Consider the following 15,502-nt stretch of genomic DNA (forward strand, 5'->3'; position numbering starts at 1 on the left):
GGCTCAGTTGGTGCAGAATGACAGTTGAATGCTTTTGTGGTAGGCTGAAGGGATGCTGGCTTTGCTTACTCAGTGAGAAAAACATCTCAATGGTCATAACTGCCTGCTGTGTCCTACGTAATATCTATGAGGCAAAAGGGGAAAAGCTGCTGCTGAGTGGAGGGCAGAGGTGGAGCAGCTGTCTGCTGACTTTGAACAACCAGACACCAGGGCCATTAGAAGAGCTCAACACAGAGCTACATGGTTGAGGGAGACCTTGAAAGAGCACTTTAACAGGAAGGCACAGTAATGTGGTGTGGTGGACTGTGCTTCACTTGACTGTGAAATTTTGGGAGCTATTAGAAATTATGAAGTACTTGGTGTACCGTGTACTTGGTGTACCGTCTTTTAATACACGTATGAATTATGTGGTGCTTGCTCCACATTTATAATTATTACTGTGTTTTTCACTGAACCTATGCATTCTGTGGCTTCATTCAATTACAAATAGTGGGTGCTTTGAGTAGCATTCTGCAGTATATTTTGGGAAGATATAAACATGAATTTATTTCCAATAAATATACATTTATTACATACCACAGTCAGTGCAAAAAAGGGTAATTAAAAATAAATACAATATGAACTTCTAAAATAAATTAATGAAACAGAACTTTAAAATTAAAAATGGTAGAGAACGTTCCTGTCCATTTTGGGAACACTACACATACAGCAGCCGTGACTCTCACAGGTCAGTGTATGTGAAGTTGTGGTTGTCCTTACTGTCTCCCAGTACAGAGTGGTAGGGGTTGGTATGTGGCTGCTAATATCACGTGCTGTGCTTAATTTGTAATGAAAGAGGTACTGGGGCTCAAGCAGTTATTTTACTTTCATAACTGACACAGTAAGCCCAGAATTGCTGGGGCTCTGAACTGCCAAACCTAGAGGGGGTGGAGCTCCACAGATTAAGCACTGGTCATGCGGAACGTCAGAGGGTGTAGAGAAGTGCTAAAAGTGAGTTCTGCATTGACTGCAGAGGGAAGCAAACCACGATTATTGGACCTGGAGGTCAACAACTCTGCAGCATTTGCGTTTGCTGCCTGAGAAAACACATTATGTCCTGGTGCATTTCCCTCTGCTTTTCCTGGGTCTTTTTCTGTCTTCTCTTTCATTTTCCATGCTGTCTGCCATAGTCACCTTCCATGCCCTCTGTTCAGTCTGATCTAGCACTGGCATGCAGGATCTCATTGAACATATTCTCCCTAGTCGTCTTCTTTCTCCTTCTCATCAGCGTCAGGTGTTCCACAAGTGTGGAGGGGGCACCCCTCAAGCCACAACTGCAGATGCTACAGATAAAACAAGTAGATGAATCATTGGATTTACAGTCACAATAGAAAGGGAAAGATACATTTCAGAACTCCCATCCCTTATTCTCATAAAAGTTTTAAATAAGACAAGCTTATTGCCATTTCAGCTCTTGGAGAGCATCTGCACAGCACTTTCCAGCCCCATCAATGGTCAGTATGGGCTCCCATGGGAGAAGGTGGGGGAGAAAATGTGGAGGGACTTGTTCAGTTGCATGAAACAGTAACATTTCAGCCCCTATTTCCATGGGTATGGGTTCAGGGCAATGGCATCATGTACCGGTACTATTTTCCACAGGTAGTGGTGATTGTAGCTGATATCTCACTCCTGAGGGTAAAAAAGGCAGAGAGCAAAGCTGCTAGTCTGTTTACTGCAATGGTGCCATCTGAAGTCATTGTGGAGTGGCGTGGGAAAGTGTCCTACCACAGAGGAAGAATTAAGGCTGCCATCCTTTTGGGAGAGGATTGCAGAGTATCTCCATAAAAGTTTCATCAAGATCTCTCAAGAGGATACAAGGAACTTCCCTATCTGTATACATAAAGCATCTTTGTTTCCTTCCCTCCACCCTGCCTAACCATCCAGGGGAATAAAAAGCAGATAACAATTCTATCTCTGTTTGTTTGTACTGTTACCTCCTCTCGTATGAGTGAAACAACGAAAAGTCCTGTTAACTTGGGGTTGGGGATGGCGCCTTCTTGACATTTGAACATTGTAAGAAAAAATGCATGCATGCACTTCCCAGGTTCCTTCCCCTTCATCCGGCTTGTCAATGCCTAGCTGGCTGCACTGCCTAGGCTGGGGTGGAGTCTTGAAAAGATCCTGACTCATGGCATAGCTGGTTCCTCCCACTCATGTCCTCCCTCCCTCCCTCCCTCCTCCTCATTGTTCTGCTCTACAAACACAGTTACCCTGGTTTAACTAAAGACGTATTTCTAAATTGATTTAGTTAAACTGGTCCAACTTTGGGTGGACAGTCTTAAATCAATTTTAAACTGATATAAGTGTGTCTACACTTGGGTTTGTACCAGTTTAACCGAATCAGTTTTTAAATCAATTTAATGTACATCAATACAACTTCCATGAGTAGATAGGAAAATATTGCATGCTGCTTTTTTAGACTTTTCATGCTAAAAGAACAGTGAGTGGTTCTCTTTACACAGTTTGCACAGATTTAATTTATATCTATTTACATTAAACTGGGGCAAAACCCTGTAGCTGCATGTGCACTAAAATGCAGGGAGGTGGATTAACTGCAGTGGTGGGAGAACACCTCCTGTCACTGTTGTAAATGTCTATGTTAAAGCTGCAGCACTGCAACCGTGCCAGTGTAATGGTTTAAATGTGGAGATAGCCTATGTAAAAGTTCTTATTTTGGTTTAAGAGATTTGGTTTTATTTTAATTGAGCGTAAAACAGTTAATAATCGATTTAAGCAAAATCAATATAAACCAGGGTTATATTGATTGAAGAGTGCCCAGGCAGCATTTTGTACTGTATTAACTAAATCAATTTTAAATTACATGTTTTCTTAAGCCAGTACAACTTTGCATGTAGATGGGCCCTTTTAAGCATTTTGTATCACTTACTCCGCTTCTTTCTCTGCCACTATGGTCCCCTCTAGTGGTTGATAATTTTCTGCCGTTTCTTTTTATTCCAACAAAAAATGCACAGAAAAAAGACTTGTAGACTTGTTGCATTAAAATAATGACTGTGGTGTCTGTATCTCTCAAATTCAATGTACATTTGATCCTCTGGGGGCAGCAGGGCTGTTCCATGCTGCTTATTATAAAGGGGAAAACAAGTGGATTTTTAAAAAACATTTACTTATTGTAGCTGGAAATATTTGTATTTTCTCCATGAAGAAACTGAATACTGCTTCCCCAAAGTTAATCCCTTTATCGCTTCTCAGCATATAGTGTACATCCTGCAAAGTGCCAGTCATCTGGGCCTCGAGGAATGGAATACCTAAACGACTTGGATCTTGAACTTCTTGGGGAAAGGTAGGTGAAGAATGGAATACAAGTTCCAGCTATACTATTATTTTCTCTGTCCAAAGAAAGCTGAACTATTGTATTTAATCTATTCTTCTACTGCAGATTTTAAATTAATCTTTTTCCTCCACATAAACTTGGATAATAAAAAAGAGAAATATGGATCATATGTCGAGAGCCAGACTACTTTGTGCACTGATCCTCTTGATTCTCACAAACTAAGCAGGCTGAAGCCTGGTCAATACTTGGATAGGAAACTAAGAAACCTATTCTTAAAATCCAAGGTAATTAGTTTTTATTGTGGTAGGCCAACTCCAGATGAACTTGAAAAACAAAATTAATGCAAGAGAAAAAAGAGCACCAAAAGGAGGAGAGGCTGAAGAGCAGGAAGGAAACATCAATTTTGCATGAAATGTTCTGCGAGCCAACCCAGCCTGACTATTCTGAATCCAAGAATGCACTTCTCTAAATACTGACAATATTGCGATATTTCAGTAAACTTCAGATTGACATAAAATTCTGGACAACCATCAATTCAGATTAACCAAAAATGGGTGTGGGAAGGCAATTCCTTTGTACCATCAGTTGTTAGGATGCCTGATGTTTGACACAGGCTGCCTGATGTTTGAATTTGACACAGAGTTTAACATGCAAGTTCCAAAAGTGTTAAAACATACTAACACAGGGGTGGGCAAACTACAGCCCGCGAGCTGTTTTAAGCCGGCCTGTGAGCTGCACCACGCAGCTCAGCCCTGTTCTGGCACTCTGGTCAGGGCACTGGATCGAGGGCCGCACCATGTGGCTCAGCCCTGCTCTGGCTGGGGCGCAGGATTGGGGCCACACCATGCGGCTCCCAGAAGCCGCAGCATGGCCTCACTCTGGCTCCTATGCGTTCCAATGGGAGCTGCAGGAGGAGTGCCTGCGGATGGGGCAGCATGCAGAGCTGCCTAGCTGCTCCTCCCCATAGGAGCCGGAGAAGGGACATGCCAGTGCTTCCAGAAGCCGCTTGAGGTAAGCGCTGCTCGGAGCCTGCATCCCCTGAGCATCTCCCCACGCTCCAGCCCCATGTCCCATCCCTGATCCCCCACCCACTCTCCAAACCCCTTGATCCCAGCCCGGAGCACCCTCCTGCACCCCAAACCTTTCATCCCCAGCCTCACCCCAGAGGCCACGACCCCAGCTGAAAACTGCACCCCTTCCCGCACCCCTGTCCCAGCCCTGATCCCCTTCCTGTCTTCCAAACCCCTCAGTCCCAGCCTAGAGCACCCTCCTATACCCCAAACTCCTCTTCCCAGCCCCACCCAGAGTCTGCACCCCAACCCCAATTTTGTGAGCATTCATGGCCCGCCATACAATTTCTATTCCCTGATGTGGCCTTCAGGCCAAAAAGTTTGCATACCCATGTACTAACATTTTAATTACATTTTTTAAAAAAATCCTATACTAAAAGAATGTTAAGGTTGCAAACTCAAGCACTTAGAAGTTAGAAAATAATAGAATTAATGTTATCCATATAACCTTAGTTTGATCTGCTTTCATTAATGTATAATAGTCTGGATCAGTATGACATAGGAATGTGTGACAAAGAAAGGGATAGTAGAGAGTTCCAGTTCTGTGCCTAACTCACAAGGGAACATCCTTTTTCATCTGCAGCCCTCTGTCTCATTCATCATCCATCCTAAGCCCTGAATGAGGCAGGGGTCCTGTGGCACAAATAACATCTGATCATGTAATTAAAAACTACATTGTTGTAAAACTACAATGCACTCATACTGGCAAACTTAACACTGTTTTCCTAACGTCTGAGTGTAACCTTTGCAACCATAAGACTCTCTTAACATATTTTTGGTATATAGTTCCCTATTTTTTTAAGCAGGTCTGCGCACTTTCTCTTCAGCGATTGATAACAGAGTGATTGTCAACCATTATAAGTTACCACACAGCACTTCCTATGGAAGCCTATTTTATTCTTTAAAAATATAATAAAACAATAAAAGAGCCTACATGCATATACACAAGTTTACCAGAGATTCCTCCCAACTGTCTTCAACATGGGTTCAGGCATGTGATTCTTTCAACTCCCATCCTCTACTACCCAAAAGAGTCTCTCCAAGGTCACACGTTCATAACAGTCTTGACTGAGGACTAGCACCCAGTCTTATGGGTCCTCACTCACTTATAGGCCAACTCCTTCCAACCCTTCCCTAAGAATTGGGGCCCTCTGTGGACCGGGGTCCTGTCCGTTAGCTGGATCAGGATGAAACCCCTGGGCCTGTTTAAAATCAGGCTATTTGTCCAAAAATCCTTTTTTTGTCTGTTGGTCCCTGGAGAATCCAGTTTGAACGAGTGTACACAAACCTCCCCAGAGAATGGCTTCAATGGGCTGATAACCAGAGGAATTACATTAGCATTTCCCTCCTCCTAGATGTTACATTCTTTCCACAATAACACATACACAATTGCATTTTTAATATGATGGACCCCAAAGGTATTAAACCTAATTTAATAAGGTTTAATGTAATTCAATGAAATTATATCTTAATTCCATAAAGTTTGTTAAGGATATTGTCAGTCTGTCAAAGGCATACTTAATGGTCCTGGAATTAGACCTGGAAAATATATGTATGGCAAACCTGTAATAAAACTTACAAAAAAGAGTGGATTAGAGAAATTGCTACAGTACCTATGTACTGTATCTCTTCAATTATCACATTCCTAGTTTTGTTTTGAATGATTATTTCACCTGCAATTGTTCTAAAGCTTAATACAATGAACTTTTTTTTTTACCATGCTCCTAAAGTGACAGGAAAATTGCTTGGTTCCTAAAAACAGCTTTATAACTATGATTCATTATGGGAAACAGTACTTTGTAGTCGTATTGTTTTTAAAAAGATATCAAAAATAAACGCTGAAATAATGAAAAGCTTATTCATACCCCATATTTTTCCAGTTTAACATTAATTCAGCATGTCTCTATACTGTATTGCATTCAATTAGATTCAAACTGGCAGTTAATGAATAGTGCTTACTGTTGCTTGGTTAAGAAAATAGAGTTTCAAAGACTTTAAATGCACACGTTATGAAAATGTGAGGGAAAAGTATCCATGTTTATGGGGGTGTGTGGAGGTGGTACAGCAGCTGGAGTTCTCAGGTGGGATATTGCCTTACTTAGGGCTCCTACACAGCTCACATTGGCACACCACTTGAATAAGGTATAACATGTTTCCCTATCCATGTTGCTGCAGCCATGGTCCTCCTGCCCCATTTCAAATAGTTAATGCCTGGGGGGGAAGGGAGCATTAGGAGTGTACATTCCTCTCAGAAGTCTGCCTATTTCCCAAATGAGTGCAAAAGAAGAGGGGGAAGCTCCTCCTAAACTCCTCCCACTTCTCTCTTTTATGTAGCCCTGCAAGGTCAGGTTAGAATCTGGACCCAAGTGCTATCATTTAACATTCAATCCATCCCTTATGTCTGGAACAACTTTTCCTCTCTTCATTCAAATCTATACTTTCAGTTCCGGGGCTGAAAAATCACCATGTAGACCAGGGGTAGGCAACCTATGGCACGAGTGCCAAAGGCAGCATGCAAGTTCATTTTCAGTGGCACTCACACTGCCCGGGTCCGGGGGGCTCTGCATTTTAATTTAATTTTAAATGAAGCTTCTTAAACATTTTAGAAACCTTATTTACTTTACATAAAACAATAGTTTAGTTATATGTTATAGATTTATAGAAAGAGACCTTCTAAAAACGTTAAAAAGTATTAGTGGCACGCGAAACCTTAAATTACAGTGAATAAATGAAGACTCGGCACACCACTTCTGAAAGGTTGCTGACCCCTGATGTAGACCTTTGGCTTCAGGCTGGAGCCCAAGCTCTGGGACTTTGTGAGGGTCTGGTGTTGGTCTCCAGCCTAAGCCTGAATTTCTATACAGCAATTTTTAGCTCCATAGCCTGAGCCCAAGTCAGCTGACCTGCGCCCACCACAGGTCTTTTATCCCTGTAGACGTACCCCCTTAGAACAGAAATGGTATTCAGGTTCTGTTCTTAATAGCAGATGGGGGTGGGGTGCAGATGAGGGTTTTGAGAAAGCAGTACTGAGCCAGTGTCCAGCAGACTTTAAAGTAGTGATTAAGTGGACTGGGAGAGAGTATTTTGATAGAACCCTTGGACACATTTCAGTCTCTGAGATTGGCCCTCATGGGTGCCCTGGTATCTGTTTCTTTTGAGTGAAGCTCTTAAACGTGCTCTGCTAAGCCGACATCCATGAGCAGGGTCCTGGAGACAAAAGAGAGAGGGGAGAGAGGAACTGTGTGATAACAGGTGTCAGTATTCCCTGGAGTCAGAGAAACCGCAGCTGTTTGCCTGAAATGACAAGATGAGATGACAGCTTGGCTGAGGGAAGGTACAACAGGACTGCTAAATGCATAGAATCATAGAAGAATCATAGAAGATTAAGGTTAGAAGAGATCTCAGGAGGTAATCTAGTCTAACCCCCTGCTCAAAGCAGGACCAAACCCAGCTAAATTATCCCAGCCAGGCCTTTGTCAAGCCAGGCTTTAAAAACCTCAAAGGATGGAGATTCCACCACCTCCCTAGGTAACCCATTCCAGTGGTTCACCACCCTCCTAGTGAAATAGTTTTTCCTAATATCCAACCTAGACCTCCCCCATTACAATTTGAGACCAATTGCTCCTTGCTCTGTCATTTGCCACCACTGAGAACAGCTTAGCTCCATCCTCTTCGGAACCCCACTTCAGGTAGTTGAAGGTTGCTATCAAATCCCCCCTCACACTTCTCTTCTGCAGACTAGACAATCCCAGTTCCCTCAGCCTCTCCTTGTAAGTCATGTGCCCCAGCCTCCTAATCATTTTTGTTGCCCTCCGCTGGACTCTCTCCAATTTGTCCACATCATTTCTGTAGTGGGTGGCCCAAAACTGGACTCAATATTCCAGATGTGGCCTCAACAGTGCCGAATGGAGAGGAATAATCACTTTCCTTGATCTGCTGGCAATGCTCCTACTAATGCAGCCCAATATGCCGTTAGCCTTCTTGGCAACAAGGGCACACTGTTGACTCATATCCAGCTTCTCGTTCACTGTAATCCCTGGGTCCTTTTCTGCACAACTGCCGCTTAGCCAGTTGGTCCCCAGCCTGTAGCAGTGCATGGAATTCTTCCATCTTAAGTGCAGGACTTGTTGAACCTCATCAGATTTCTTTTGACCCAATCCTCCAGTTTATCTAGGTCACTCTGGACCCTATCCCTATCCTCCAGCATATCTACTTGTCCTCCCAGCTTAGTGCCATCTGCGAACTTGCTGAGGGTGCAGTCCATCCCATCATCCAGATCATTAATGAACATGTTGAACAAAACTGGCCCCAGACTGACCTCTCGGGCACTCTGCTTGATACTGGCTGCCAACTAGACATTGAGTTGTTGATCACTACCCATTGAGCCTGACGATGAAGCCAGCTTTCTATCCACCTTCTAGTTCATTCATCCAATCTATACTTCTTTAACTTGCTGGCAAATTCCAGACTTTAAAACCATATTTTCAGTATATACACATAACTCCTTACACAGTATCTGTACATACATTTCACAATGATATTAATGATCATGTGTCTGTCAAAGTTGGTATTCACCCACTAGAGCTTATGCTCCAATACATCTGGTAGTCTTTAAGGTGCCACAGGACTCGTTGTTGCTTATTAATGATCAGTGTGACCCTCAGTTTTAAGACCTCACTTGGTGAACCAGGATGTACATAGCAGAATCAAGATAACTGTAACTCTCTTGCCGGCTGGCATTAAGGGTTTCTTAGTCACATTCACATTATGGAGTACCAGAGGAAGTCCTGACAAGTAACCATGTGTCAGAGAGCACAAGGGCTGACTGGGCAGTCTATGGAGGGAGGTCAGAGACCAGGTCAATGCTGTGGGCAGGTGTGTGTGGAGGTGGGAAGACATTAAAATGTTTTAAAAGTGCATGTGTAACTCTGGCCTCCTTTATCCTTAACATCTATCTCAGTCACCCTGCTATGAGCTAGAAAGCTTCCTGCAGAAGCCTATCACGGATACTCTGGCCTCAGGTGGTTCTGGGAAGTGGCCTGGGGAAAGCTGGGGCAGAGTCAGGCTCGCCTGGTGCTGTGCACGACACCAGAGGACACTCCACTTCCTGTCCCAAATTGCCGACCTGCTTCCTCGGGCCCTGCATGGAGATGGGGGATCAGAGGGAGGCTGGCTATGTCCTGAGCATTTCAGGAAGCGGTTCGGACTCTCTCTGCCTATCAGGTCAGTAACCCTTTCAAGCTCCCCCGTTCAGCGCGTCCCCGCACCGGGAGGGCTTGTGTGTAAAAGGCGCCCAGGCCCGGCTCGGTAGTTGTCGGCCAGCAGCACCTGGCGCCGCCGAGGCCTGTGTGAGCGAGGGGAGGGACACCCGGGGCCGTGCGGGGCGGGGCTTGTAGAGGCGGAACCCGAGGCCCTGGGAGAAGCCAAGGCCATGCGGGGCGGGGCCTGTTTGAAGCGGGGACTCGGGGCGGAGTCTGGGGGCGGCGGGGCCGCGCCGGCAGCAATGAGGGCGCGCGAGCAGGAGCTGAAAATGGAGAGCGACGTTCTAGACGCGCTGGAGGCTTTGGGGTGAGTGTGCGCGGGGGCGGCCTCCTGCCCTCGCAACCTCCGGCGCCGCTGGGTCGGTCTGTGCAGAGGCGCCATGGGCCCCGTTTGCTGAGGGTAACACTCGGGCCCCGCAGCTCCACTGCAGCAGCCGGCGCTGGATCCTCGGCGCCACAGTCCCTCGCTTCAGCCCCCGACGCCTTGTGAGCAGCTCGGCCTCCGCCAGCGCTGTCCGCCTGCGGCGGGGGCTGCTCCTGCAGGACTCGGGGGCGCCTGCTCTGGCGTGTCCCTTGCATCGAGAAATGGCCCCCAGCCGGGATCTGGGGTGGGCGGGGGAGCGAGAGTAGGAAGAAGGGGAAACTGCGGCGGAAGAATCATCCACAAGGAGATCAACGGTCTGTGTTGATTCAAAGAGTTGTGCCCGCCACCCCCCCCAGCCGGCAGTGTGGATGAGAAGGGGATAGAGACGCTGTTGTCCCCCCTAGGAAGGACCGACCCTTTGGAGGGGGCCGCGTGGCGGCGGGAGGTGTGGGGATGGGTATGGGAGCAGTGGGCACACAGGCTCGAGGGATGGGTGCAGGGACTTCGTAAACCATAATACGTGTGTGTGTTAAGTCGGGAGGTCTGGGTATTTTGTGCTTATCCTGTCAGAACCTTATTTTGAAAGGGGAAGAGGGCTAGAGTGCCAAGAATAAAAGAAATATATCAATCATGATAAGGGATTCCATTAAATGACTACTGGAAGACTAGAACTCAGTAAGTGTTAAATGCTCCAAATAGGGGATGTGTATTTTTCTCCAATGTATTCATTAAACTTTGCCTTCCTTAAAGTAAGTGCTACTGCATTCCGTTTCTTGGGAATAATTCTGAGTATAGGGTCCCCGTCCTGCAAGTTGGTCCGTGTAGGTGGAAACTTGGACTCAAGAAGAGCCCTGTTGAAGTCAGTGGGGCTGCATACCGGCACTTACAGTGCACTTCTCAGAATTGGACCCTAAGATTTCAAAATAACCCTTTCTTGATACAGACACTATCAATAATGCAATCACATAAATTGGTAAAATCTTGGATGTTTCATAGAGAATATATTTAGATCATATTCTATGGAAAAGCAAGAATTCCTTTGTTTTTACTACCTATTTGACTCATATTTAGAGTTAATCGTTTAATGGTTTTGAACATACTAGGATAGTGAAAACGATATATATTTATTTCTCCCTCAAGCGTAATCATGAAATAGAGATTTCAGATGCATATCTCGTGAAAGAGGGAAGCGTTACACTAACCCTCTATATCTGTAAAGCTAGAAATGATGGCAAACATTGTTAGCTTGCATGAGATTACGAAAAGGCAATGAAGATATTTCTTCTGTTCTATATAAGTTCTATGTATGTGGTATCTGAGCACCTATATGCTATTAGCCCAAGCAAGAACTAAAGGAGAAATCTATTCAGCATGGCCTTTTACTTGGTACAGAAATTAATCGAGAACAGAGTCCCACAACAATAGAACATATCCTGAAAAAACCTAGGTCCTGTGAACTATGCTAGAGATAATGATTTGAAGAAATTAAAATAAGGATGAGTTTACGGTGTAATTTTAAAAATTGCAATGAGAACTGTTTTTAAACATTTCCCTATAGTATCTGTACCCCAAAAGGTTGCAGCACCAAGAACCTGAAAGTAAGCAAAATGAAAGAGATTTTATTTGTTTTTGTCGTCCAAACTCAGGGAAATGCAGAAACTAAACAGGCATAAATAATGAGAAGTATATTTGATCTTCAGATTACTTCAAATTACTAGCAATGAAATAATAGGTAAAACAGTTTTCTTTACAACTTTTTTTTAAATTGACTAAGTCCATTTAAATTGTATCCTTATTTTATAATCTCTTCAGCATAGTCCAAATCTTAAATAAAAGTATAAATACAATGTCTATGTATCACAGATATGTAAAATACTTAAACACATTCATACATTCTGCCTTGTCAGAAGATTAACATTAGTGCTGCATAACTTCTTTTACAATATTTAACATTTAGGAAAATTTGTAAGATCTGTGAAATATGTATTCAGTGATTCAAAAAATTGTAATTGATTAATCCGGTTTCTAACTACTATGAAGCAACTTATCTGAAAATAAATTTAAAATCCCGGTGCTGTATTCATCAAACTTTTTTTTTTTTACACTGGTATTTTTTTTTTTTCCCCTGTTCAGGTATAAAGGTTCCCTGTTAGAGGAGGAAGCACTTAGCAAAGCAGTAGAAAATGGATTATCTTCACCAGACTTTTCTGAGCTTTGTGTTTGGTTAAGTTCTGAAATAAAATCAGTGTGTGACCTGGAAGAAAGCATCACTTCAACAGCTGGTATTTCCACAGAATTTGAACTTTAATTTATTGAAATAATGTAGTGGTTGCTTAAGACTGTTTGTTTATAATTTATGTTTTGTTTACTAATCTTGTAATCTTAGTCAAAGAAACAGTATTGATGCTTAGGAGTAAGATAGTTATAGTAAAGAACAAACCCAAGGGTAAAACTCATCTGTTGGTGTGTTCTGTTTTTAACTGTTTAAAATTTTCTCAATTCTTTTAAAACATCCTTACTATAAAAAGGCATTTACATACAACCTACACTTTTATATTTAGACTTTATATTTTCGTGATGAAATGATAAAACAATATGTACGTACCTCGTTTAGTTGAGTTTTCCTTCCGTAACTTGTTTGTGTGAAAACATCCTGCGAGGTAGACTCATAGACATTAAGGCCAGAAGGGACCATCATGATCACCTAGTATGACCTTCTGCTTGTTGCAGGCTACAGACTTCTTCTGCCTACTCCTGTAATAGACCTATTATCACTGGCTGAGTTACTGAAGGTCTCAAATCATGAAAATCCTCCATTACAGAGAATCCACCATTTATGCTAGTTTAAATGGGCAAGTGACACATGCCCCATACTGCAGAGGAAGGTGAAACCCCTGCGCTCTCTACCAATGTGACCTGGGGAAAACTCCTTCCTAACCCCAAATAAGACAGTCAGTTACACCCCAGTCATGTGGTCAAACCTGCCAGCCAGCCAGCTGGGAAAAAATCCCCTCTAGTAACTCAGAGCACTCCCTATCTAGTGTCCCATGGGCTGTTGGAGATATTTGCTACTAGCAGTTGCAGATCGGCTATATGCCATTGTAGGCATCATACCACTCTCCATAAACTTATCAAGCTCAGTCTTGAAGCCATTTAGGTTTTTTTTACCTCCACTACTCCCCTTGGAAGGCTGTTCCAGAACTTTCCTCCTTTGACGATTAGAAACCTTTATCTAATTTCAAGCCTAAATTTATTGATGGCCAGTATGTAACCATTTGTTCTTATCAACACTGACACTTTAAATAATTTTTGTCCATCCCTGGTATTTATCCCTCTGATGTATTTATAGAGAAAATCATATCTCCCATCAGCCTTCTTTTGATTAGGCCAGTGGTTTTCAACCTTTTTTGCATTTGCAGGCCCCTAAAAAATTTCAAACGAAGATGCGGACCCCTTTGGAAATTTTAGAGTCTGTGGACCCCAGGGGTCTGTGGACCACAGGTTGAAAACCACTGGGTTAGGCTGAACAAACCAAGCTCTTTGAATCTCCTCTCATAAGGTAGGTTTTCCATTCCTCTGATCATGCTAGTAGCCCTTCTTTGGTCCTGCGATCAATCAATAGACCTAGGTCTTTCTCCTCCTCTGTTACTTCCAATCAGGTCTCCAGTTTATAGCAAAAACTTCTGTTGTTAGTTCCTAAGTGCATGACCTTGCACTTTGCACTATTAAATTTCATCCTATTACTATGATTAGGGCCCTACCAAATTCACGACGATGAAAAATGGGTCACGGACCGTGAAATCTACCTCCCTTCCCCCCCGTGGAATCTGTATAGTATAGGGTAAAAGCACACAAAAGACCAGATTTCACGGGAGAGACCCAGCGTTTCTCAAATTGGGGGTTCTGACCCAAAAGGGAGTTGCAGGGGAGTCACAAGATTATTTTAGGGGGTTGCAGTATTACTTCTGCACTGCCTTCAGAGCTGGGTGGCTGGAGAGCAGGGCAGTTGGCCAGGTGCCTAGCACTGAAGGCAGCACCCTGGCAGCAGTGGTGCAGAAGTAAGGGTGGCAATAACATACCAAGCAATCCTTACTTCTGCGCTTCTGGTCACGGTGGCTCTGCCTTCAGAGCTGGGCTCCCAGCCAACAGATGCCACTCTCCAGCTCCCAAACTCTGAAGGCAGCACCGCTGCCAGCAGCAGTACAGAAGTAAGGGTAGCAGTATTGCAATCTCTCCTTCCTCTTCTTCCCCTTCCCCCAACTCCTTTTGGGGTCAGGACCTCTACAATTACAACACCATGAAATTTCAGATTTAAATAGCTGAAATCATGAAATTTACTATTTAAAAAAACCCATGACAATGAAATTGACCAAAATGGACTGTGAATTTAGTAGGGCCCTAACTATGATCTATGATTTATGATATAAAAATGACAACCATGTTGTTATGGTTTGAAGGGAATGTAAACTGCTAGTCCACTTCAATTGATTGTGTTGGTTACTTGGAGGATCATTATAGCCTTCTCTTCTGGTTTTGAAATATGCAGGTGGTGTTTCTTCTAATTTAAAATTGTTGCTTATTTATGTATAGGACTCAGTTTTTAATTTAAGATAACGGCAAGTCCTGTTGGATTGGTCTCTACCATAAACTAATATATTATGTTTAAACTTGTAATTATAATTAATTTTCTTAATAACAAATTTGAGTTTAAAATAAAATTAAAAAACATTGAATTTTGCAATGATCTTTTTTTCTTATTTTCTTAAGGTGGGGAAGATGTAGAGAGCTTCCAGCTTGAGATTAGTGGTTTTTTAAAAGAAATGGCTTGCCCATATTCAACACTTGTGTCTGGAGATATTAAGGACAGGTTAAAAAAGAAAGAGGACTGTCTTAAACTCCTGTGTAAGTTGTGACAATTTTCCATCTTGCAATAATTTTGTTTTTTGTAAGCTCTTTGTCCTCTTATTTAATGTTTTGCATATTTCTCATCTCTAACATCGTTTATGTTCCACATTTTTGGTTGCTTATCTTCAGCTGTCTTCAGTCTTGATATTTCTTTTGCCTCATATTTGTCTTCACAGTTATGTTCTGAAGCCCTTGATCTATAAGTCTAACTCAGTGGCAGTTTTGTGCAGTAATTAAGAATACCCAATAGTCTTTAGAGTTCAAGTGGCATAGAAAATACTAGTTGTTTAACATCAGTGATGCTCTACCTCCCCCATTCTGAGTGTCAGAATACACTGTTTTCTAGTTGCTAATTATATTACACACCAAAAACTGTGTTTAAAGAATATTAACTTTTCAAAGTCAAGCATGCAAAAGTTAGAAAATACCAGCATAAATGTTGCCTGTGCATCTGTATGTGAGTGCTTTAGCTGAGATTAAAGTAGCTAAGATATATGAAGATTCCATCAGCACTGAGCATGCTGCAGCCATTCACAGTTCCTATGTGTCACCAGACTGTACATGTGCCATC

General features: G+C 42.9%; 1 protein-coding gene across 1 annotated transcript in view; it reads left to right on the top strand.

Annotated features, from left to right (window-relative positions):
• Positions 1-9,881: 9,881 nt before the first annotated feature.
• Positions 9,882-15,502, top strand: part of FAM98B (family with sequence similarity 98 member B) — a 33,905-nt gene continuing 28,284 nt past the window's right edge. The window contains exons 1-3 of the mRNA XM_030559397.1: positions 9,882-9,969; positions 12,160-12,308; positions 14,794-14,928. Coding sequence (XP_030415257.1) covers positions 9,905-9,969; positions 12,160-12,308; positions 14,794-14,928 — 349 coding nt within the window. The 5' untranslated portion in view covers positions 9,882-9,904. The remainder of the gene's footprint in view (positions 9,970-12,159; positions 12,309-14,793; positions 14,929-15,502) is intronic.

The sequence above is a fragment of the Gopherus evgoodei genome, chromosome 4 (genome assembly GCF_007399415.2).
Source record: "Gopherus evgoodei ecotype Sinaloan lineage chromosome 4, rGopEvg1_v1.p, whole genome shotgun sequence".
NCBI lineage: Eukaryota > Metazoa > Chordata > Testudines > Testudinidae > Gopherus > Gopherus evgoodei.